General features: G+C 39.2%; 1 protein-coding gene across 1 annotated transcript in view; it reads left to right on the top strand.

Annotated features, from left to right (window-relative positions):
• Nucleotides 1-20,245, top strand: part of FRK (fyn related Src family tyrosine kinase) — a 56,195-nt gene extending 35,950 nt beyond the window's left edge. The window contains exons 5-8 of the mRNA XM_054974742.1: nucleotides 9,325-9,483; nucleotides 12,347-12,528; nucleotides 16,245-16,410; nucleotides 17,396-20,245. Of these exons, the coding sequence (XP_054830717.1) occupies nucleotides 9,325-9,483; nucleotides 12,347-12,528; nucleotides 16,245-16,410; nucleotides 17,396-17,610 (722 nt within the window). The 3' untranslated portion in view covers nucleotides 17,611-20,245. The remainder of the gene's footprint in view (nucleotides 1-9,324; nucleotides 9,484-12,346; nucleotides 12,529-16,244; nucleotides 16,411-17,395) is intronic.
• The last annotated feature ends 6,923 nt before the right edge of the window (nucleotides 20,246-27,168 follow it).

The raw sequence follows: 27,168 nt of genomic DNA, 5'->3' as shown, positions 1-27,168 counted from the left end.
GCTGTGCTGCTGCATTTGCTAGTTAGGGCAGAATATGATTTGTTTATTCAGATAGTTATGTGATTGTCAGGATGTCATTATCTTCACTGTGTTATGTTAGCTAATCAGGTATTGTATTGTATAATATGTCTTTGAATTTTAAAAAATTGCACAAAAGCACCAGCAGATTACTATAAACAAATGTATCAAAAGTGGAAGATTTGATTTTTTAAATAAGAAAACTGCAGTTTCAATGCAAGGGAAGGGAAGCTGTAAGAATCCTAAAAAAAAAACAAAAAACCCATCCCCAGCTTCACAAACATATGGCATAGCTCACTAAGAACTTGCTTGTTTATTCTTTTCTTTTATCTTTTTCTCCCTGTTTCTCTCTAAATCTGTATTGGCCCTGGATGTTGTAATCGCTTTCTCTGTCTTCTTTAGTTTTCTGAATCTTGCCTAAACCATAAGTTCAATTCATGCATGTGGCATACATCGCTTTGTACAATAATGTATATGAACCAGGGACTTTAAGCAATGCCCTATTCAAAAAAATTTCTCCTCCCCCCTTTTTTGAAAGAGAGATCGCATAAATTACACAAACAGCACAGGAGGCACAGGTTCATGCGTTACATCATATTTGTGATGAAAGGAAGGGAAGTGTTGTGCTCTTCTACTAAGTGAAGGATCCATGTAACATATAGCTATAAGGGGCAGTCCTAGATTGTCCTTTGACAATTAAAATACAAGGCAAAATTGCTTCAGGCTGACTTTATTATGTAGTAAAATGACCATAAGAAGGAGTTAAATGGATGGTGGAATTTAATTCTATTTTAAGTGAGATGAATTTGGAGCAATATTTAACCTATGTACAGTTCAAATAAGATATCTTAATATCTGTTTAGAGAAGTTGTCATTTTACAATCAGATCGACAAATTGGATTGGCTGAAGCATGTACATTTAAGCAGAATTTTTACTGAATCTTTCAAACCTTAGTACTACACCATGCATATTCATAAGATTTACTTTGATAGGGATAATTGAGGTATACATTAAAATGTATGTCTGTAGTATTAATACTTTATACTGTACTTTCTGCTTTTTGAAAAATAGAATTTCATTGAAAAGTAGATTTGGCTGTTACTCCTGCTGACTAACTACATATATATTAGCACAATGTGATTTCACAGAACCAAGAACTGAAGAATATGGGTTTGCTGTTTGATTATTACCCAAATGTGAGAGTATTGTGCTATTTATAAAAATAGCACAATGCTCATGGATCGCTACAGGCTTCCTCACACAATTTCTGACATTTTGTAATGGGTGACATCAGAAATTGTATTTTGTAAATGGGTGACATCAGAAATCACGCGAGGAAGCCAGCAGTGATCTGTGAGTATCGCACTATTTTTAGACCATGGGGAAATGGCCTATGAGTAGCAGATAGTAAAAATATGCCGTGTAAATTTCCTGTTCATGGATAAAACCATCTCAGTGCCTGGGTAGCCAGGCCCCCCGCCTTAATTTCAGGGGACCGTGGAGGGGAGGCAGCAGGATGGGAGCGGGAGTGATGGTTCTTCCTCCATGCTTGCACTCCACAGGAATTGAAAAGATGTAACTTCCAGTTCACACCAGAAGCAATCATGGTTCAGAGGTTTCATGGTTTCATTCTTAAGGAATCTGCCCCAAATTGAGCTGATTCCTAAAGAACTGGCTCCTCTGAAACACTGTTGCTTCTGGTTTATTTATTTAATTTATTTAAAATATTTATTAGCCACCTTTCTATCTTGCAGGAACACAAGGCAGCTTACAATATAAATAAAATAATCACAACACAAATAAAGACCAAGTTTAAAACTACTGTTTAAGACAGCCAATAACATAGAAACAAAGTTAATTAAAAGCAGTCCTAAATAAAAACATCTTCAGCTGCCTCCTGAAGATGGGCAGTGAGGGGGTGAGGCATGTCTCCATAGGGATGTTATTCCATAATCATGGGACTGCCACCAAAAAGGCCCACTTTCATGTACCCACCAGCTGATGGTCTAGTCAGGAGGGCCTCTCACTGTGATCTTAATTTGTGGGCAGGAACATATGGAAGAAGATGGTTCTTTAGGTTCCCCGGTTCCAAGCCATGCAGGGCTTTGAAGGCCAAAACCAACACCTTGAATTATGCTCAAGAGTGGATGTGTAGCCAGAGTAATTGCTGAAATATTAGGGTCACGTAGTCCCTGTTTGAACCAGAAGTTACGTCATTTTAAGTCCCACATTTGTCATTTCATTGCATTTGCCATTTCGCTGTATGTTCTTCCTACCTTCTCATGCCTCCCCTCCACTGTGGTGGCAGGATGGCAGCAGCTGGGGACAGGGAATCCCCTGCCCTCTGGGGGGCTTCTCTACATGCACATAGTTCTTCAGATATTTGATCATGGTTCTGATCTTCCCCTTTGCTTTTCATTGTACTGTTACTATTACTATCACAGTGTTCATTACTTTTTAAAGTTCTTATGTACAAAAACATCAACCTGGAGATCTATTTTAGATGCATTAGTCTGTGCCAATGCAGCAAGGTTTGCTTGTCATCTTTCATTACCTCTGGAATACGCCGGGTTGTGCATATGAAATATTGGGTATTTTCTATTCTTCACTCCATTCTTGAATTTTTGACTTATGATTTGTACTTCATTTACATGTTCATTGTTATATTTTCCATTTTGCACTTTGCTTATTTAGTAAATTTCACAAGATATGGTTGTTGATTTTTGACTCCTTAGTCACTGGGTTCTAGTTGTGTTGTTCCTGTTCTGCCCCAGTGAGCCCATTGTGTAAGTTCTGGTTTTTTTAAAAGCTGGCTGAAACATGTTGACGGGGTGTCTCTCTCTCTCTATTTGGAGAGGCAGGGACGGGTTAAAAACTTCCCCCTCCTCTGCTCTAAGTGTGTGTGTGTGTGTGTGTGTGTGTGTGTGTGTGTGTGTGTGTGTGTGTGTGTGTGTGTGTGTGTGTGTGTGTGTGAAAACGTTGCCTCCCTGAGGGGAGGTGGCTCGTTGCCAGGTTAAAAACGTCCCCCCCTCTGCTCTAAGTGTGTGTGGGGGGGCACCCCTCTGCTTTGACCTCTCTGATCCCAGATCAGTAACGGGACTTGATCGGTGTGGATCGGTGATCTGGGGTCATCGCCAGTGTGGATCCATGATCAGCTTGATCGGTATTTTTTTTTTGGATCATGCCCACCTCTAATCTCAACTTTTAGATGCATGTTTTACTAGCACTTGAACTTGATGTGTGTATGTGTAACTGATTAGGAAAGAAAATAAAAAGGTCCCCAAGACATTATACATATGATCTCATCATTCTTGGGAACAAGGGTAATGAGTTTCCATTATAGACATGATTTTAGCCATTCATTGACCATGTAGCCTTCAGAAATTTACTGCCTTCCATCTTCATTTTTCTAGTTTGTAAAATCAGAATAGCAGTGTGTACCACAGAGTGTTATCATTAGGTTGAGTGAGACAAGGAATCATTCAAAGGCATCCTACATTCCCATTGGCTTCCGTATAACATACTTATATGTATCATCCTTTGCAATAGACACATTAGCAAGGTTAACAGTAAAAGAACCATACAAGCAAAAGCAGCACTGCAACTACTCCAACAATATTATCAGTAACTGTGTCACCTCTCAATCATGATGTTATGCACTGATGACCGCCATACATTAGTCATAGACAGCAAGCATTAATCAAAACATGGCAGTTCCTGTATTCATGCTGGGTTTCACTAGCCATATTCATTTAAGTCCATTAATGAAGATCCGTCTGTACATTTTGGTCCAGGAGGAAATACTTCTTCCTATTGCTGTGAATAATTGAAGATAAACAGAAAACGTTATGAACAATCTATCTTCTTATTTGAAGTAACACACGGCACCTACCAGGACTTATAGCAGGATTTGGACTCCTCTTGGAATTGAGAAATTAAGATGCTAATAACTGTTGTTAATAACTCCTGTAAATTTGTAAAGCAGTATTTAGTCTACTTATTGATATATTTATTGGCAATTATGAATATTTGTAAGTAGTGCATATTTATACTAGTGTCTTATTCATCCGTGGTCTATAACAATATAGGTATGATTATAAGAGTGTGAATTGTCTGAACCTTTAAATATTGAAGGTCTGGATGTACTGGAATTGAGAATAATGCTGTTTGTTCATGGTACTTAGTTATTCATATTTATAATTTGAGCACTTTGCACTTTATATAAATATAAACATTTAATTTCTTTTAAAAATAGTTTATTAATTGTGTACACGGGGGAATTTATTTTTCCTTTTGGGTATCTCTAGAGTCTTGTGTAGACCTCATTATTAGTTAACCTCCAAGTGGGATCTGGTGATCTCCCAGAATTATACCTGATCTCCAGATGACATAGGACAGTTCCCCTGAAGAAAATGGCTACTTTGGAGGATGAAGGGGGACTTATATCCACTCCTCCCCAGGCTCCACCCCCAAATTTCCGGGAATATCCCAGCCAGGAGTTGGCAGTCCCATACTTGAGATAATATAGACCCATTCAGAGTAACTAATACATGGACCAGTAGTCCTATTTAGGTACCAATTCCATCCAGTTTTCTCCCTTAACGTCCTGCTGGCATAAGGATTATACCTGCAGTAAACTCATCAGGATAACCTTTTTTAAAATGTCCATTTTGTGTTGTACTCAACAAGTGCCAGAGGTTTAGGAGCAATCCTGTCCCTGCCACGGGTGTACTCTGATGATGAAATTCACAGTTTAAATACATTTTTTTAAAAAAAATACCTCTATTTATATAAAAAATGTAAAGATAAATATTGACAAATATAAAAATTGCTGAAGTACTTCAATAAGAGACAGAAGGCTTTCAGTTTTTAACATAAGTTGCAACGCTCTCTGATTTTTCATATGTATCTCATAACAGCAGCTAGTGATCAAGTACAAATATACCACTTTCAAAGGAATGTGCTTGAGCATATGAATAACATGTATCAGATTCCAAATCCTTCCAATTCTAAATTGAGCTCAATATGCTTGCAGTGCTCAACTGCAGCTAGTGACCTGACAGTAGTGGATTAGTGGTTTGTTGTTCTGATAGAATAATAGTGGCCCTCTGAATTAACTCCTCTTTTTATTAGGGCAAAAATTAATAGTAACTCCTTTTAAAGAAATTACCTAATTACTGATATGATTATTCAGATTTCTCCTGGAAATATATAGCAACCAGCAAAACAGGTTTGAATCCAGACTAGATGATTCTGCAACTGCAAGCATTTCCTTTTTGGAATGTCGTTTGGTTGCCTCCCCTTTCCTGAAATCCTGTTCGTGGGGGTTCCCTTCTCCTTTAGGAACAGGATTTCAGGGACATCTTAGGCTGCTGTGAGGGGGCAAAGGTAGGAAAATCATGCCTTGTGGGTGGAAATACTTGAGCCTGTGGAAATGTCTGGATCAAAACCCAATATCAAATACATTTATTTGCTCAAATACTGTATTTTATACTTCATATCTTTTTATTTCTTATTATTAACTGTTTATGATAAAACAATCTAGTAATTTTAATTTAGTTGAAAATATTTTTGCTGTGACAAGTCCTTAAAGTATACCATCCTTTATATAAAAATTCCATAAATAATATATTTATTTTCATTTTGGCAGATGAGTGGACATATACACAGCAGAGACTTCTTGAAATATGCCCTCTAGTGTGCAAAATATTAGTCTGTCATGGGAGATGTAATAAAATATTTATTTAAGGTATGGAAGGAAACAATTTATCTGTTTAATAAAAGATAGTGTAGGGCAATGTTTACAGCAATGCTGAGAAGTGCTGTGTTGCACTCTTAAGGAGTTTCATAAGATACATTCATATTACTTCAAACCATTTTCCACCAGACTGGTTAGAAGCTTTTTTTTTTAATTCTGTCAATGCTGGATTAAAAGTACAATTTATTAGACTCTGCACTCTGCAGTCTTTACATTTTAGAAAGGCTTCAATTAACCTCACAGAGAGAGGCACAAGATTCCTAATTAACTGGCAGAAATGTTGATAAAAAATGCAGCCCCATCTTTAAGATGGTTTATTAATGTAACAGTGTGAAGGTTTTGATTTGTTTTTGATAGTGCCAGCTTCATTTGTAAGCTAATCCTTTATATATACTCTGGTGCTAGTTCTGCAGTTTACCTTTATTATTGCTGAATACTGTCCAGATGTCCTTTAATTTGCAGTCTTGTGAGAAAAGGAAGAAAGCTGAGACTGAGACGGAGGGATGTCTTATTAGTGTAGAGTATACCTCACAATGACAATGGAGTATTAAAAACTCTGATAAATAAACTGACAGTCTTTTATAAAACCAATGTGCCAAGGCATCCGTAAAAGCCAAATATTATTTATTATATGAAGACAGACATTGCATGTATTTATGTATAACATTTCCCAAAGTCCCAACTTTAAAATAAAGAGCAGCTTCAGGAAAGATGAGGAATTGGAGATAGGGGTGCTCTATCGTTTCCCCACTAGCCATTTTTACACTTCAGATTGTCCTTCCACCACTTTTTTTCCTTCTGCAGAGTTCTGCTTTTGATTGGTCCCTCCTGATTTCTGCCTTTTTTTTTTTACAAAGGGAGGGGAACATTACAGGCATTTGTGAGTAATCTCGTTTAGACCTACTTTTCTCATAAAGGTTTAACAACATTATTTTTCATGAAGACAAAGGCACGTGACTGTGCATGCATGATGCTGAGTGTCAACAATGTTTCACTGGAAAGTTTCAGCCAGGACAGATTAATTACTCATTTTTGTGGTTTAAGAGACAACTTGTTCCATCAGTTACCATATGATAAAATGGCCTTTTGAAGGCACCTTATAGTAGGGCAATACATTATTTTGTATCCTGATAATGCAGTTTTCAGAACATGTTTTATCATTTTACTTCATGAGGGCATTTATGGAAGGCTGTTCATTATTTTAAAATTGCTTGGGAAAAAGCCCTTGAAGTCACTCTTTCATCTGCCCGAAAGTTGTTATTCTATCTCAAAGACAGAATAATGTTACTCTGCTGTAGCTTGTTATTCTCAGCCTGTAACTCACATTGCGTTTAGAAAACAAGTAGTTTTTTTGTGGCTTTCTGAATTTGGTCATTTTTTTCTATGCCAGAAGATACAGAATCTTCATGCAAAGAAAATAGTGTTTTATATAAAATATGCTGGTACTAGCAGTCATGACCTATGATGAGAAAAGCCCTTCTTGGGTGGTCTGATCTTGACGTTTCTTCTTGTTCTTCCACTAAGACCTCCCTTCTCTAATTTGTCCTCATACATTGCAAATTCAGGTCTTGTTGCTAACTCCAAACTCACTGATACCCATGAATGCAGATGTTTGCTTGTTTATCATCATTTGACACCAGAATGTATGAACTGCTTCCATCAAAAACATTGTGTATGAGGTAAAAATGAAAGTTATTTCAAAACTATTTGATACTTGATACTTATTCACATAGGCGAGTCACCATATGATGTTACAGTGTGTGGGAAAGGCCCATGTCACCTCTGTATTTGGTACCTCTTGAAAGGACCTACCTGAGGTGGCTTACAAAATAAAACATCTTAACAAAATAAAACATTAAAAATTATGAGCCCCAGAGGACCCTTCGATTGGGTGGGAAACATCTATTAAAGGTCCCTGGCTTTAGGGAGGCCTGCCTAGCGTTGACCAGGGCCAGGGCCTTTTCAGTCCTGGCCCCAGCCTGGTGGAATGTTCTGTCTCATGAGACCAGGGCCCAGCAAGACTTGTTAACATTTCGCCGGGCCTGTAAGACAGTTGTTCTGCCAGGCATATGGTTGATGCCGGGCGGTGCCCCCCCCAGGGGGGGAGGGGGGGCTAAACCATATGCCCTCCTATGTAAATGTTGTTGTCCATCCTTTATACTTCATATATTTGTTCTGGGAAGAACTGCTGTATGGAATGCCTAATTTAAATTATGTGCTGCCTCTTTTTTCTGTTTTATATATGTGTGTGTGTGTGTGTGTGTGTTTGCATAGTTGTAATTTTAATGATGTGTAAAAAATTTTAAAATATTTAGTGATACTTAATATGTTGAATTGTTTTGTTATCCACCCTGAGCCCGTTGATGTGGGGAGGGCGGAGTATAAATCTAATAAATTAAATTTAATTAATTAAAACACAGCCGGAACATAAAAACATAAGTCACTGAGCAGCTTAAATTTAACCGTTTTCAGGCTAAAATCACAACATAAAAAGTCTGGATAAACAAAAAAGTTTTAGTCTGACGCCTAGAAGATAATATCAAGCAGGCAAGCTTCAAGAGGAAAGGCATTCCATAGGCAAGGTGCAACTGCTGAAAAAGTCCTATCTCTGGTTACCACTTGACTGAGAGCAGGGTTGTAGAGATTAGGGTTTAAGGCAAATTTTAGCTGGTGGGCTGGATAATATGGCAAGGTAAATTCCTTCAGTTACCCTAGCACCAAGCTGCATTTTGGACAAAAATACACTTCATCTAATGATTTCAAGTGGGTTTCAGATAAGTTAGTTTTCAAATAAAACATTGAAAGTAATTTTCTTCAGTTGCTGCAGGAATTAATCTCTGCATGGACATGAGGTTTTGTTTCTGAACCACAGGATGCAGAGGTATCTTCAAATGGCACACTAGCAACAGTTGTTCTCAATTGAAAACATGTTTCCATCAGTTTTCTTATGACTTTTACTTTTTATAAGTTCATGAGAAGGCTTATTTTATTCAGGCACTGAAATGTTTACTACATAATAGGTGTGGCAGAATATTAATTTTTCTTCTTTGGTTCAAAAAATGATAATAAAATGCTGAGTAATAAATGTGTTATATCCTAAGGTATAATGAACTGAAACGATGTTACTTTAAATTGATGAGTAAATGGATCATTAGGGCTTTTGGTCCATAGCTAGAGGCACTGATGACAGGCAACCAAAACGTTGAAAATTATTGCACTATTGCATTTTGAATATCAAGCAGCAGTAGCACAACCAGTAAAACTAAGCCTTTAGACATAAAATGACCAATAGCCTCTGTTGTTGGGCAAAATGCAAAACTCTGGTTATAACTTATTTTTATTAAACTTGAAAAAAGTTGTAATATGCAACCTTTGTTCTCCTTCATTTCCATAGATTCCTTTCTGGAACAACTTAGAGATATTTGTTCTGACATGTTCTGCAAAGGGGAAAAAAGTGGCCATAGTCATTTATTCAAGACTGCAGGGCAGACAAGAATGGCCTTTAATAACATGGGCTAATTTTCTTTTGTTGCTGTTCTCATTTCAGGTTCAATGGATCCAAAAGACTTCCTGAGGGAAGCACATATAATGAAGAACCTGAGACACCCCAAGCTTATACAGCTGTATGCTGTTTGCACTTTAGAGGATCCAATTTATATTATTACAGAACTGATGAGACATGGAAGTCTGCTAGAATACCTCCAAAGTAAGTGGGAAGCATTTCATTTAGCAACATGGTGTGCAGCTAGCACTATAGAAAATGCATTAAAAACAAAGATGAACAGATCACTAAACTCTAATGGGATACAAAGACTATAGTGATTGGTAAGGTTATAGAGAAGAAAAATGCGCCTGGAATTCACAGAATGGCTAGGCTATCTCCCTAGAAATAATAAAACAGCACCTATGGTTATAATGATATCCTTACCCTTTCTTTTCAGCCTGGGGATGTCCCATCATAGTTTTGCAAAATGTTTGAATGTTTTAAGATTAATTTTTATTTATCATTCGATTCCTTTAAATATACAACAAATTTGAAATCAGTATGATGTAGTCTTTAGAGTGTCGCACTTGGCCCAAGAAGACTCAGGTTCAAAATCTGAGGTTTGGAAGGCTTTGCAAAGTGGAACATTTTGCCATGACTTTGATAGTCCATAAGCAAAGTTTGTGCCTTTACTTCCTTTACAGAAAATACAGTTACATGATATAGTATATATTTTTAAATTATTTAAGTCACTTTAAATCCTGCTGATTGGAGAACAATGGGGACCCAAAGTGGTTTACATCATACTCCACTCCTCTGTTTTATCCTCAGAAGAACCCTGTGTGGTGAGGTAGATTAGGCTGAGAGAGTGTGACTGCCCCAAGGTCACCCAAAGAGCTTCCATGGCGGGATTCAAACCTGGGTATCTCAGATCCTAGACTAACACTCTAACCTCTGTATCACACTGGCTAATTTGAAATTTAATTTAAAATTAAATACATAAATTCAACCATAAAACTTAATGTATGGCTTTGTCAACCGAGCATACCCCGCACGGTTGTTGTGAGCATCAAAAAATAGGAAGGGACATCCATATATGTTGCCTTGAGGTCCTTAGAAGAAGGGCAGGATAAAAATGAAATAGATAATAAGTTGTTTAATGTAAGTGATAAAGGCTGGGCCAAGGTCAGTCATTCAGAGCTTCATGGCAGAACAGAGATCTGAATGCTCAGATGATAGCTATTGATCACGAACACAATTTGTGAAAACCTTTCCATTATCACAAGAAGTTAGTCACAGTCATCACATGGTGCTCTACAGGCAAGCTGGGTCTATCTATGGTCCTCTGGTGTAAGGCCTCAGCCTTGGCTGGCCAGGCTTGGGAGTGTGGACTGGGACTGGAGCACAAGGCTTGCTTCTACCTTTCCAAGCCTCAGCCTAAAAAGGCTAAGAGTTAATCTGGCTCAGATGCTCTTCCTGGTAGGTTTTGAGGCTCCTGAGACTGGGCTGTACCTTGGCCTGCATCCTACAAAGCAGCAGTACTCTCAGAGCCCTGTTCAGGATTCATGCTGGGATTGTGCACTGCCATTCGGGCACTTTGCCTCCTTTGCATTATCTTGGCATTGGCCTTCAGCCGATACCACTCTTGCAGATAGGATTGCTAACCTTGGGTTGGAAAATTCCTGGAGATTTGAAGATGGAGGCTAGGGAGGGTGGAGTTTGGGGCAGGGAGCAACTTTGGTGGGGTGTAATGCCATAGAAACCGTCCTCCAAAGCAGCCGATTTCTCCAGAGGAACTGCTCTCTGTCACCTGGAGATCAGTTGTAATTGCAGGAAATATCCAGGTGTCTCTCGGAGGTTGGCAACCCTACTTCCAGAGTAGGAGTGTGTCCTGAGGGTCTTATGAGTCCAGGTTCATGTACTGCCTGGTAGATGCCTAGTGGTTATCTCAGAGGCTGGTGACAAGGTCTCCCTTGCAGGCTCTGGCAGGGTAACCTCTGGCACTGCTGCACCATGGTCAGCAGGTTCCTCTGCAGTGCCAGGCCTCCCTGACCCCGTGGGTCCTCCTGATTCTCTGGCCTTGGCTCCTCAGGCTCTTCCTCTGTCAGTCACTGGGTCAGTTGGGGATAGGTAGGTCATGACAATCACTAAACTAAAATATGGCCTTAGTACTGATTAACCATAGCCACTTACTACAAATATTAGGCCTTCCATATCAGAAGGTGTGAATTTCAAGTAAGGCTGGGTTTTTACATGTGCTATATTAGATAATCGAGTCAATTCTCATGTTTACATTGCAAGAGATGTACATTATATACATTGTCTTTATAAATACAGAGAAAGTGCCTCTTAAATTGAAAAGAGTAGTTATAGCAACAAAATGGAGTGAATAAATATTCTTAGGAGGCTGTAACACTTTTCTTTAAAGAAAGGTCTTAAGGTAAGTTATAAATATCAGTATGTGAAGGTAATATCTATTAGAAAGGTAATGATTCAAATTAGTATAGTTAATGAAATAGTATAGATGCAGTGTTTGGCCTGGCAAAATAGGCTCTTCCTCTGGAAATCTCCACACTTAGTTGAACAAAGTGGTACAATGAAGTGGTTTCCCTTTCGTACAGAAATATGACCCAATGCTATCTATATGTGTACTCATAAGTAAATCCCACTAATTTTGATGAGACTTACTCCCAAACAATTGTCCATAGCATTGAAGCCTTGGGGCAATTTTACAAGTGGTAAGATTGTTTTGGTTTGAAATATGCCACTTGCAAAAGTTATGCATGCCACATTTAAAAGTATTTTTAAAACTGATATTCTAGTTAATGTAAGCTTTTGTTTGATCTACAGATGTTGAAAATAAATCATCTAAAAACAGTTAATTTTGGTATAATTTTGGTATAATTTCATTTTGCAAGGTAGCTGTGGCTCTGTACTTTTCTATTTCATATTGACTACTGTTTACCACTTTAACCATTTCTTAATTGCGATCAGCCTTTTATGACTAATTCTTAACTTGTTCATTTGGTCCTTACTAGCCAGCTGTCTCAAACCTGGAAGATCCATTATTTTTTCTTTTGCACAGATGATAGTGGTTCCAGGATCCACTTGCCTCAGCAGGTGGACATGGCAGCTCAAGTTGCCTCAGGAATGGCTTATCTTGAATCTCAGAATTATATCCACCGTGACTTGGCAGCCAGAAACGTCCTTGTTGGTGAACACAATGTTTACAAAGTGGCAGATTTTGGACTTGCCCGGGTTTTTAAGGTAGCTCTCTGCAATTAATATTTAAGGTATTTTGATATATCAGGGATACTTTTGGGGTCCATATGAGTAATGGAAGGAACTCCTGAGCATTTTTTGTGGTAATAGTGGTTATAGGGGGCCATAATGTGAGGAAATGAGAATTTCAATTCTTTCTCCTTGTGCTGTTTTTTTAGCCTCAAAGGGCCTCTTAGAAATTTTGTTTGTCCCATTGGAAGAAACATGCAGACAGCAGGACTATAATGGATACAAGGCAAAAAAGCAGAAAAAACATAGAAGGGGTGCAAACATAGAAGGGGTGCAAAACAAAGCAAACACAGAAACAAAATCTAATTTTTAGTTTCTGCTTTCACACACAGACAAGAGAATTCATTGTTATTCTTGCCTGTGTCACTCAGTGCCTAACTACACAGGACATTTTTCCAGGTATGTCCTCAGGTCAGTTTGAAACCATGGGGCTTTTTAAAAATGGATGAACATATTCTACATTCTATTGCATATGCCCTAGTCACTGATCATATTGACTTACCCTGTGTAATCTGCCTTGAGTCTTAGTGAGAAAGGCAGACTAAATAAAGAAATAGAAAACTCATTATTTAGAAAATCAATTCAGATGTTTAAAAATGGGCCTGCAAATCAATAAAGTAAAATAAAACATGCTGTTATATGTGAAATAATATTGTACCAGCATCCCCAAGATTTGTTTAAGAATTAAGAAATAACTGACAGCATTCCCAAGTTATATGCAATAAAAATCTTAGAAAGGAGGTCTGTGCAAGAAACAGACTAACCTCAGAAAACCTCAATTACAAGTAAATAATTTCCCATTTATTCTCCAATATTTGTCAGCTCTTTGCCTAAATTAATTGGTGCCACTTTGAACCAATATATTAATTTAAATCTCTCTGAATCTGTATTTTTTAGTCCTGGAACTGTTTGAGAGATGATTATCAAAGTCAGTGACAGTGGCCTTTCGGTGCCAGCAATTAATCACAATACAAAGGTTCTTGAATGCATTAGCTCCTGCTGTCGCCTTGTCTTCTTATGAAGGCCAGCCACGAGTCCTCTGTGGTGCCAGCAGGAAGCTTGCACTGCTGTCAGTGCCAGATTCTGGATTCGCAATAGTAAGCCCCAATTAATCAAGGGCATTTCAATATTGTGTGTACAGTTGGCAAAACAAGGCCTAGGAATGAGTGAATAAATATTGTTTCAGGCTCAGTTTGGCAAAGCACATCTATAAATTCAGCTGAATCCCAGCATCTTGTCCACAACGAAGAGGTGGTTTTGAAATAATTAATAAAATGTAATATAATTAATAATATAACAATAAAATGGAGGAGAGGAAAATAACTTGTAAAAGCCACTTTAGGTTCCGATTATGGAGAAATGTTGAATATAAATGAAGTAAATGATACTTAGGTTTATAATCTATACTATCTATAGAATGTTAGAACATACAATCACCTTCTAAAAACAGGAATAATGCTACCTAAATACATTGATACATACAAGCAAAAACACAAGCAAATGAACAAAGATCTTGCATAATTTCTCTCAGGTTAATGCAACGTGCTACTAGAAAAGCATGATCACAGTGTATACATATAATCTAATGTGTCAAGAAACAAAATTTTCTAATTTATTTCTGAAATGTCATAAATAGACCGTATCATAGCAATAGGCTACCAACCTGGGACTCACGCTTGGGCCATACAGATACAGTCAAAATATCTTGACCAAGCGGACGAAAAAGCTCTCACATCTGTAGCCCAATTTTTCTGTTTTTCTCAGGAGTACTCTGTGGAAGCTCCAGTCCGTCATCCTGGCAACAGCAGAGTAGTGACCATCCTCCTTCTGTTCATACTCCTGAATAAGTGCCATTGTGTCTTTTTCAGTTGTTGGCGAGTTATAATGGCTTTTCTTGTTCTTTCTACGGTGCACTGGAATCACAAAGAACTCTGGGTATTCTGTAGGAGAAAAAAGAAGAGAAATAGTGGAGGAGTGGGTATAACATTGGAGATCAGTGCTAAAAATGCTGCTGACCTGGAAGAACGTAGAGTGAGGCAAACTACAAGATTTGCTTATATAGGAATAATTATCTGAAGATAATTAATCCAAGGTCCTAGTAAACTGTAGTCGGAAGGGAGTTCAAGACCGGGGAAACAACTGCAGCCTTCCCTCCTTTTGGACAGCTTTGCATATTCATGAATCATTTACTGCCACCTGATCCACAGGTCATTTGACTTACTATTATCAATAATGAGAAATATTTGTATGAATGAGAGGGGATGCACCATTAAGTTATAGAACTGATAGTATATAACTGAGAGGCTGATTTCAATAGATATGAGGGTTGTTCCAGAGGATGGTTTATATCATGAGTGACTGCACAATCTTTTGTAAACCAACAGATGATGTCACCCTAGCAAAGCTAGGGAATCAGAACTTCCTGGCAATCAGATCGTTACACTGAGCTGTTATTTTATCATGATACATCTAATAATAGGTTGGGTTGTTCATACGGACTAAAAAATAGGAAAACCAAGTAACCCACAAACAATATATATTCTGCTGGGTGGCTTCACCGGAATACAGATAGGGTTGCCATCTGCCCTCCTGTGGTGATCTAGCTCCTGCCCCACACTCCATCTCTTATGCTCAATCGTTGGAGCAATAGGAGAAAAATGGGAGCATCAAGGATGCGTGATGTTAATTCCAGGAATTCCACTCTAGGAATTTCCCCTTATTTCTATGGTCTTTACCACAGAGATTGGTTATAGAGTGGTGCAGGGGTTGTGATGTTAATTCCAGATAATCACACAGAAGAGATGTCATAAAGTCTGTGATGCTTCCCTCCCCAACATCTCCCAAGGGGTGCTGGCGCAGGCTGGCAACTCTTTATACAGAAAAGGTGTATAGACTCCTGTATACCTGTATATACAGAAAAAATAGTATATAAATTAACTGAAAACAGAGTTAAACTCCCTCAGATGGATCTGACAAGGACTGTGTGTGCTCCAGGAAACAATGAATATTAAAAGTAATTGAGAATCAGTTAAATTTAAAAGAAGGGCGGGGGGGGAGCTCTAGTCCCTGAAATCCTGGTGGAGGAAATCCATCCTCTCCCATGTTTACTCCAGTAGCAAACTTGATGGTTGAGTAATTGTTAGATTGGTGAACTGTCCCCTCCCCTAGATATGATAGGGGCTTTTGTATAGTGGAGCAATTTTCCGGGCAGGCAGGAAAAATTACTTTAGAAATAACAGGTCTGAAGACTGAGCACACTTACTGCCTTCAGAATGTTAAAAGTAATTGCCAGTTATGGAGGGAAGGCAGTGGGGAAATCAGCTTGATCAAGCTCTCGTAACTAACTTATTTTATCTTAAAGAGAAAATGCATTTCAGGGGGAATCTTTCTAATTGTTTATTCTATTCCTCCACCCACCCCGTTTGTCATATATATTTGGGACAGCTTTCAGTGCCTAATGCACCTCTGTGGGGCACATCATAAGTCTCTTCCCCATATTCCTGTGCCACTTTGAATACCTCTCTCCTTGTTTCTTCATCACTTCCCTCTTTTTGCTTCTGATGTTGTTCAGTGCTAGTTTTACATCTATCATAATGTGGGATGTGAATATAGCCTATGAAATGGAAAGGTCCCCAAACAATCTAGTCCTTCAAATCCAACAGTTATGATTTGACACTTTTTTTATGCAATAGCTAGAAAATGAAAATGTATATGAAGCCAAACATGAAACAAAACTGCCTGTGAAATGGACAGCTCCTGAAGCAATCCGCTCCAGTAAATTCAGCATTAAGTCTGATGTGTGGTCATTTGGGATACTTCTCTTTGAAATAATTACATACGGAAAGATGCCTTATTCAGGTGAGTGATTTGCTCTAAAGGAATATTTTGATATATTTGCTTCCTGGGTCTTCTCCTTCTTTGTTCAATAGATTCATATGTCTGGCCTGGTCTGAAATGCTGTGTTTGTAATAAAATGTCTTTGATGACACGTATTTTGTGGGTTGGAACATAATTCATAGCTATTGGATAGCAGGAGATGATTGTGTAATCAGAGTCAATGGGCTTAAGTCTTCCATGACTTGCTCAGCTGAAACCAATTCAGTATTTCTCTGGCTTCTTAACCAATTGGATGTGTTCCTAAGTTAATCACATCTTTTGCTAGGAAGGCAGGAAAAGAGTAAAAGAAATGTGATTCTTGATCAACACTTTCATGGCCTGAGATCCACATACCTAAAGGACTTCTTCTCCCAATAAGCCACACTGTGACAGCTGTGCTCAATTGACCAATGTCTGTTGCAGCTGCTATCTTGTATTTGTAATCCAGTTTTTGCATTTCTTATATATTATGTCTTACACTCTTCTTGTTGCATTGCTTTCTAACGTTGTAATTCAGGCTTATTACACTGTTTATTATGTTTATATTGTTATAATTTTTGTAATCCACCTTGCCTTTCAGCAAGAAAGTCAGACTATAAATAAACAGAGGGATATTAGAAACTGAGGGCTCCACAAGAGAATATATCAGAAAACAATGATATTTATGGCGTCATGTGGTGGTGTTGGAGACTGCCGTCAATTCATAGCTGACTTATGGTGACCCCTGGTGGGGTTTTTCATGGCAAGAGACTAACAGAGGTGGTTTGCCATTGCCTGCCTCTGCAAACTTGGTCTTTGTTGAAGGTCTCTCATCCAATTACTAACCAAGGCCGACCCTGCTTAGCTGAGATCTGATGAGATCAGGCTCACCTGGGCTATCCAGGTCAGGGCATAGCACCATGATTCAGCTCCAGTTTAAATGATCACTCTTCATGTGTTAAAATAGTCTTTTGAAACTCCGTTCCAGGTTTGATGGGCTATCAAGTAATCCAGAGATTGGATCAAGGATACAGAATTCCTCAGCCAGAGAACTGTCCTCAAGAATTGTATAACATTATGCTTCAGTGCTGGAGTGTTGAACCTCAGGAACGGCCAACTTTTGAAACATTGCACTGGCAACTGGAAGATTATTATGATATGGATTCTATATCCTATGTTGATTCAAACTCTTTTGTAAAATGAACTGCAAAATATTCCTAAGGATCATTTGACTGAGAATGACAGAAAAATAACTGTGTTCCTTTAGAAAAGTTTCCCTTTATCATTTGATTGCCTTTTGCAAAACATGTATTTCCAGCATCCTCCTATAGCAAACACACTCTGGGTCATAGAGTATATATCTCCAGCATGTTTACAGTCTGATTCATGTATCAGGTGGAGCAGAGTCATATCTTTGAAAGCTGATGACGTATTAAATTTAGTAGGGTGCTACAAGTTACATTAGATGGCAGCCATATTCAAAGACCCAAGTGCCATTAGTTGATATCCTATGACCACTGTACAGTGTAGATAAAAGTTAATAAACACCTCATGCCAAGATGCAGAGAGCACAGCAATTACAATAGTGTGCATAACAACCCCACTGCAACCCATTACTCATGCCACCATGTGCCAGTGACACACCCATGGTAGATGGAGATGGAAACACCAGTGTTTGCCAGGCAAGGAAGATGCAGAAGCTGGAACAGTAACAAGAGGACCCACAACAGCACAATCAAAGGAGGAATTCTGGTCATCTCCCCCAATAGCTCACTAGGAAAAGGCACCCATATGGCAAACAACCCATGGATTTGAATTTCACACAAAAAGGCAAAGCATAACTTTTGGCCACCAGGTTGATCAGCAGCATAGCAGAAGAGAGAGAGAAGACTAGAACCCACCCACTTGGAGGTAGTCCTTTAACCACACCGTTAGTAATACTCAGCAGCCCTGGTGCTGGCACCAGCCATACATAGCAGGGCAGGCAGGCTAGCATAGGACAGTGGAAATACACAACTATAGCATATGAGATGGGGAGCCAGAGAATTCTGGAAGCATCTCAGCCATAGCCTCAAACACCAATAAGCTAGACATGTTTATTGCTGTTTTGTATGCCAGTCATTTTGGATGGCAAACCCCTGTGCACCATCTGGTAACTGCAGTCGGGGTGTTCATTGCTGCATAGCAGCTATAAATGTACTCTGGTCATTGCAGCTGTTGGTCATGTTGCAGGCTCACCTTGTGATAGACATTGCAATATTAACGGAGTCCATCCTGACCTCTGCCCATGTCAGACTCTTGCCTTCAAGGAGTCTAAAGAGGTATCTAAATGGTGATGAGTATTGTTCCGCAATAGCAGTGAACAGCAAGTGGGTCCCACAGTTCTACACATGGCACTCTTGTAGGTCCTCCAGTCTCCTCTTTCTCGGAAGTTCCCATGTGGTGGGGAGAACCTCTTGGTGACAGGTTATAGCCACGTGCCAATACTTATTCATCCCTTGTCAGGAACAGCATTGAAATTTTGTCTGCCGCATCAGCTGGAATGGCTCCATGGGGATCTGATCCTGTGAGGCAACAGACATCATTTGTGTATGCTTCCTTTATCCCCACGTGCCATGGGAGTTACACCAGCATGACATTGTATTGATAGTGTGGTACAATGCTGCTGGCATATCTGCAGCAAGGGCTCGCCTTTTGTATGGTATATAATTACTGCTAGCAACTGTTGAAGTGTGGGAGGGGGTTGGTGCAGCAATGGACAGAATGGGTGAGGGGATCATAGGGAAGTTGCAAAAGTCACAGTTTAGGGCAAGGCCCCCCTCCACTTAACTGGCTGGGGTACATTGTTCTTATACCCATAGCTGCAGTAACAGAGCCTTTCCCTTTGGTCTTCTGTGTCCTGAAGCAACCAGAAAGAGGTCTGAGTCAAGCAGGGTTAGGCATATGCTGCAACAATGTTGTTTCCATCTCTTGGGGGTTTGTGCAAAGTGCCTTTTGAGGAGTGGCTGAGAGGCAGTTGCTGGTTCCCTTGGCATGTATTGTATGGGATTTGCAAAATTGAATGAGGTATGAATGAGGCTGGGGACACTTACGATACCAACTAAATGCCAGTCTGCCCCTTGACAAGCCCTTGACACCAGTGAAGTTTTGGCACTGCTGTATTTCCAGAGTCACTTTGAAATTCTCTATGGTACCTTGGAATTATATGATATAAACCATTCAGAGGCATTAAAATAGTAATGAATCTTAAGAAATGTATGTCTATTAAAATGTGTGACATACAACAAGATTGTGATGGTAGTAGCTTATGGAAATGGAAAGGACTGGATTTTTAAAAAATCTGTACTGTTCAATGATGATAAATAGCAAAATTTATTATTTAAACAAGAGACAGCAAAAAATACCAATCATTACCAGATAGCCTGCTGCACAACAGGCACAGCAAAATCATACTTTTTATATATGACTGATTATTTGTTAATCTTCATATTCTGCTGCTTATGTACTAAATCAGTCAGTTATTATGAAGGAACTTGATTGCTCTTATGCACAGCAGGACCTGTGCATTGAGATATTTTCTTTTTTCTCCTTTTCTAAATATCTTATAACTACAGTTTTGGCTAGGCTATGTGAAATGTTTTTATTGCACTTGGAGTTGATGCATATTTGTTTCAGAGGAATAAAAAGATACATGGTGGGAAAGCATTAACTTTCAGTAGAAAGAAAGTGATTTTTAAAAGAAATGTCTGAGATTCTCTGTCTTAAGAACAGATCATCCAAAACTGAGAAATGTATGTTGAACTTGGAATTGTAATTTATTAAAAATTGTAAAGATAAATCTCCCTTGTGCCACTGCCGTAGAACTTCTGTTCATTTTAAAAGAAGTGTTTGGGGTTCTGTTATGTACTTCTTTCAGACAGTGATTTGATCTGGTATAGATTAAATACCTATGAATTGGCTTGATAGGGAATCAGACCACTGGTCTATCTAGTGCAGTGTTATATACTCTTACAGACAGCAACACTCCAGGATTTCAAGCAGGTCTTTCAGTTGGAAGTGAACCTGGGACCTTCTTCACCCAAAGCATGGGCTCACCACTCAGCTAGAATCTTGCTGTCCTCTGTTGCAATCTTTGCCTTGGATTCCTCAAACATTGTTTTTATTTGCCTGACCTAAGAACTTGCCTCAATCCCACTAGATGTAGACACTAACAATCCAATGCAACTGCTAATGTCTGCACTGATGATGTTTGGATTCTGGCCAGGTATTCCAGGCTCTTGACAGGTGCTTATGAAGTTGCTATTGAAAGCAGTTAGATCATACCCATGGAGAGCAGGAAGAATCACATGTAAAATACAGACATTCTCATTGATGACTGTCTTTCCTTTATACTGTGACACCATGAAAAGAACTTCTAAACTGAAAAGAAAATATGGAGCAATTAACAGCGTGACCCAATTGGTTCTTTAATTTTACTTGTAGGAAAGTTATGAGCTAGTGAACTTCTGTGTTAAGTACAAGACCTTGGTAGGGTGAAATGTGCTTACTTATGGTAAAATGTAGGTCTAGATTGAATTCTTCCTATTATATTAGGTTTTTATTTCAATCTATTTTGTCATAATTTCTCTTTTATATGACAGATAACTTCTAGGCTTGATTTACATTGAACATCAAGGCTATCATTTCCAGTTAAGAGTGTACTCTAAGAGTGGTTGAACTCCCTGAACTTGGTTTCTGAGGCCTTTTGCGATCAAGGCTCTGCCAAAGCAATCTATTATCCTTGGTTTTCCCCGAAGGATTATCGAATAAAGTAATGTATTCAGTTATGAGAAACACGAAGAGATTTTGTTTAACAAAGTGTCTCACTTTCTTTTTTGCCTTTTTAACAGAGTATGAAAGAGAGAAGTTGAATTTTTCTGCAGTGCTTTTAAAAATGTTCTCAGGCAAGTTATGCAAGGACACCTTTTAAGCATACTTTCTTTTAGTAATGAAGGAATCATCTTGCAATGGGATGGAACACTATTGTACTCCTTTCCTCAATGCATCCTTATCCATAGCAAGCAAACCATATAGACTTGAGCCAATTATCTGCTTACTGTCATGGAAACAAAAACCACTGGGAAGAAAGCTTGACCAAGTGCTTCCCTATTTCAAATCTCCTTGTTTATGATAAGTTTACAGGCTTGGAAGTGGGATTCTAGCAAATTCTCGTTGACATTGCCATAACATATACAGGGAATTGAGAACAGGATCCCCAGCTACATTCTGAAGTGATTTGGTTCTAGAAGGGCAATACCAAATGTCCCCTTCCTTCCCAAATCGTGTAGCCTGGTTTAAATTAAATAGATCTAACAGAATCTGGTCAAGCAGAAAGAGGGCTGCTTATGTGTGTATATGTGCACGTGAGAGAACAGGAGAAGGAGAGCAAGAGAGAGCACATATCTCTGCTATAGTGGAATGCATGCTGAATTTTCACTGGAGAGACCTGGATTCAAATATCCATTCAGCTATCCATCCAGTTCATTGGGTCACATAGTTACTATCTGTCCACTTAATGTTTCTTAGTGGTTAATTATGAGGTGGAATTAGCGGTTAATTATGAAGCTATATGATGAGTAGGTAGAGCTTTCAGGCCCCCATGAGGCAAGGTGAGGGACAGTGGGGGGAGGCAACAGATACTCAGGTACTCACACTGTTTGAGATACATTTTTATAGAATCAGCCTCCAGCATGCCCCAGTGCTTCCATGCCATGCAATGTGGGTGGGTGTGCAAACTCTTTACACACATGTCTCAGGGCTGCCTCTTCTGTTTCCCCATGTTTTCCCCCACACCGTCCAGGTAAGCATTGGCATTAGTAGTATCTGTTGGGGCTGGAGGCAGAAGATTCCTGGCCATAGCATAGGACTTGGCAGCCCTGAAGAGTAGATAAAAACCCTACATGGAGTTTTGGACTTGTGTTTTTCAAACAGTACCCTCCATGATGTATAGGAAGCTGTTTTTGAGACTAGAGAAGTTTCAAAAGCTATGACCCAGAATAGGACCATCTGTTCAAAGGAAAACGCTTAAAAATCCCATTGTGCATCTGTAACTCTTGCATTCCTGCTCTGATCTTTTTAAGATTTTTGAATTGCTAAATATAGATAGATAGATAGATAGATAGATAGATAGATAGATAGATAGATAGATAGATAGATAGATAGATAGATAGATAGATAGATAGATAGATAGATAGATAGATAGATAGATAGATAGATAGATAGATAGATAGATAGATAGATAGATAGATAGATAGATAGATAGATAGATAGATAGATAGATAGATAGATAGGGTGGTTGGACATGGGATGGAGTTATTTCATAACCCCAAATAATGATCCGTATGCACATAAAAATTTGCATGGAAGTCAAAATAGCCTTGATTATTTTGATGGTTGCTAAACTCAAAAACAGTTGGCTTTGCACTTCTGTGTATGCTGTTCCGGTTCCAGAGGATTTACCCCATTATATTCTATCCAACTTTGTTTACACAGAGCCTAGAACCAAATTTCTCAGAGCACTTTTGAGGAGCTGAAACTTTTCCTCAGAAGCAGAGAAGCTGTTCTTTTTCTTCTTTCAACCCACTCATACTGAGTGTCCCTGCTTGCTCTGGCAGCTAAGATACAAGAGAAAGCTGCATCTAAAGGGTGAAATTTTAAGTATTTTAAGATTCTAAGTATTTTAAGATCAGGGCCGATTCCAGACGGCCCTCTGCAATCTGAAACGTCGCGCAGAAAACGCGAAATATTGCGTTTTCTCGCGCGAGTTTTGTGCGACCTCGCGCAAAACTCGCGCGAGAAAACGCGATATTTTGCGTTTTCCGCGCGACAACACGCGACGTTTCGGATTGCAGAGGGCCGTCTGGAATTGGCCTTGGTTATTTTAACAATGACATTCATATTTTGCATCTTACATTTTCTTTGGGATTTGATTCTACTGGCCTTTGGCTATGTGCAATAAAAGCTTTGTGCCTTTGTACCTTTGTGCATCAGGTAGTACTAATCTATCCAGTCCATCTCTGTCTCCAGTGCTGATAGGTTGAGTGCAGTTCCAGACTGAAGTATTACCATCTTGTGATCCCAAACTATGTTTGATTAGGGATATTCCCATAGCAACTAAGGGAGGAAATTGCTCCTGACTATCGTCGCTGCAATGCGCAGAAACCTTGAACAAGCCTGTAGAAATTTTATCATGGAATGTAGCTGGGTGGTCTCATTGCCTTTATTCTTATATAGATGTTTCTTTTTTCAGTGTGACTTTGACATCATCATATTACAGGAGACATGGACAGCAGAAGCCCTCCATTTGGATGGTTTTTATTCCTTTAATCTAGAGGCAGCTCCTGGAAAAGGCCCGGGCAGATTAAGGGGAGGGTTGGGTATTCTCATCTCTTCTGTTGTGTGGAGAAACCCCCTCTGACTCATTTGGCTATGGCCTTACCGGTAGAGTGGGACAAGGGAAACCTAATGATCATAAATGCATATCTGCCACCACTAGCGAAAAAGTCACTCAATGAGGAAAACTGGCTAGCTCTTGACAGCTATGTAATGGATCTTTCACTTGGACATCCTGAAGCTCAAATCTTACTGGCTGGTGACCTAAATGCACGCTTTGGACATAATGATAATTCTTTAACAGCTAAATATAACTTCTTTGTAGAGGTATCAAGAGGGAGAATTAGTTGGACTCCCCTTTACACGAACACCTAAAGACTGTCGTGTGAATTTTGCACGTGGCTAAACTGGCATGCAGGAGAGGGCTCCATATCTTAAATGGGGCATTCTATGGTGACTACCCAGGGGAATTCACCTTCTTGGTAGGAGATAGGGCAAGTTCAATTGATTGTATGTTAGTAAGTAGCTCCCTGCTACCAATGATCAAAACCTTCCAAGTACTCCCTTATTTGGAGGGTGACCACTTACCATTATCCTTACAGGCTGCTCTTCCACTGAATTTTAACTGACAGGAGGAACAATATACACCACAGTTAGAATTTATTGGGAAAAGATTAAGATGGGCCAGTGAAGTTGATAGAAAGTAAAGGAACTCCTAACACCAGAAAATCTCCAGAAATATGTTTTACCATTCACAAATTTAAACTCTAACCATGATCCATTAGCTGACTATCAGCTTTTAACTAATGAGCTTAATATTATCTTGACAACCTTGCCAGGAAATAGTTCACACCGCCCTCACAGAAATGTCAAACCTTGGTTTGACTCTGAATGTGCCAGAGAAAAAAAAGAACTAAACTTTATATTCGCTCTCCTTGAGTGATGATTTGGAAAGGAGATAAGAGGCACAATTAGCTCTTCTAAATCAGAAAAAAAAAACTATAAACAGATTATACAACGGAAAAAGAAAGAGCATACTCTGAATCTATGGGAGGAACTTATTCAGGCAGTAAAATAAAATAAATTCTGCCCTACTTTGGAAACTTACTAATGATAGGAGGCCCAAGATGTCCTCCTCACTGTTGGACATGCATATTTCTGCTGAAAACTGGACCATATTTTTCCAGAATCTTTATGATGACCATAGTCAGCTTGCCTTCTCTGGAAGCATAGAGAACTTTCCGGCATGGCCTCCTGTCAGCCCCCTAGAAGTAAGAGCCCACATTGCCCATTTAAAAAAATGGGAAGGCCCCAGGTATGGATGGAATACCTCCTGAAGCATTAAAAGAGAATGTAGATTGGTGGGCGCAGTTTATTGCAACTCTGTTTACATATATAGACCAAACTGGCCAAATTCCAAAGCAGTGGGGGACTGCTATTGTGGTCCCTATATTTAAGAAGGGCAACAAAAATGAGCCAGCAAACTGTAGGCCTATAAGTCTCTTAAACATCATCAGTAAAATATACACAAGGCACCTTTTGGGTAAACTTGAAATATGGTTAGAACAGGAAGAAATTATTCCACTGGAACAGGCAGGTTTTAGGGTAGGGAGGTCGATGGTTGAGCACTGCCTGGTGCTTCAACAGTTGATAGAAAAATACTCTGCCAAAGATCCAACTTCTCTATATGCTGCCTTCATTGATTTGAAGGCAGCTTTTGAGTATGTCTCTAGACAGAGATTGTGGCAAAAACTAGAGGGCTCTAGCATAGATAAAAGATTGTTATTTCTCATCCGTGCCCTGCGTGAGGAATCATATCTGAGAGTGAGATGTAACCGGCAGGGACTACTCACTGGAGCAATAAAAACATTTAAAGGAGTTAGGCAGGGCTGCCTATTGGTCCCATGTTATTTAATTATTACATCAGTGACATGGTGAAATATATGACTGACCTCAATTTCCATCCGCCAAAGCTTGCTTCATGCCATTTACCAGTTCTGCTCTATGCAGATGATGCAGTCTTATTATCCAGGACCCCATTAGGACTCCAAAGGGCACTAGATAGATTCACAACATACTCCGACAAAGAACACCTAACAATCAACTTTGCTAAAACAAAGGTGATGGCATTTGGCAGACGCCTCAAGAAGCGATCCTGGAGGATGAAAGGGAATAAAATTCAACAAGTAAATAAATTTATCTACCTGGGGGTGGTAATACCGGATTTGGGGGCTAATACAGCACACTGTAATCTGATGGCGGAGAGAGCTGAAAGGGCAGTGCATGCTATCTTGAGATTTTTTCGATCTAAGGGGGGCTTATATGTCCCGGAAGCTGTATCATGCTAAAGCCCTTGCACAACTCCTATATGGTATTAATTTGGGCATATCCGCTGATTACTTGCGAGTTCTCGAGAAGATTCAGTCCAAATTTATCCGTGCCGTCTTACCCCCAGGAGTGCCAAATGCCCTCCTATGGCTAGAAACAGGCCAAATGAGAATTGAAGCCAGAATATTGCTATCTTCTGTTTATCAGTGGCTCAAGATATATAACAATCAAAAAGGCCTTCTTCCTCTAATAAACCAAGATCCTTACCAGCCTAGGTGGATGCGGATGGTTAAGAACAACCTAGAAAGATTGGGACTCTCACCTGATGACCTACTGACTCAGGGCAGTGACCAGGCAAAAAGTATTGTTAAACAAAGGGTGAGAGACATAGAGCGCCAACGAGATTTAGCCCAATCTCCTCATTTTATTGCCCCCTAGGGAATCTAGACATGTTATGGGTATGGCCAGATATCTCACTCATTTGGATGTCCCATCTTATAGAAGAGCTTTCACCCTGGCCTGATGTGAAGTTATCCCTTCAATGGTTATTGAAGGGAAATTTAGAAAGATCCCATACGAGGACAGACGCTGCCGTTGCTCCATTGTTGAAGTGGAATCACTTATTCATATGTTCTTTCATTGTCCTTTCCATCAAGTCTATAGGGACAAGTTTATTTCCCCACTCTTAGACAGACCAATTGCAGAGGCAAATAAGGCCTGCCTGGAGAAACTCCTAAAGGATGAAAATCCAACTATCTCCAGGCAAATAGCCAAATTCTGTCTCTATTTGGTTAAATTCCATAATAATAAGCCTAGCCATACATAGTCTGTCCTGCTCTTTTTACAATTTTAACTATTTTAACATCAGTGTTTTAAATATTAGAATTACTGCGGTTCCCAGAGAAGTATATACATTTTAAGATAAGATTTTAAATGCTAAATGTATTTTTCTATGTCCTTTACATTTTTACGCTGGATTTAACTATTCTATTGATTGCTAAGGATATATTGCCATTGCTATGGTCTCTGACTGCAAATAAATTCATTCATACCATCTTGCGA

This window comes from Eublepharis macularius, chromosome 1, assembly GCF_028583425.1.
Source record: "Eublepharis macularius isolate TG4126 chromosome 1, MPM_Emac_v1.0, whole genome shotgun sequence".
Classification (NCBI taxonomy): Eukaryota; Metazoa; Chordata; class Lepidosauria; order Squamata; family Eublepharidae; genus Eublepharis; species Eublepharis macularius.
Note: the sequence above shows the minus strand (reverse complement) of the source record. Positions and strands in the feature narration are given on the sequence as shown.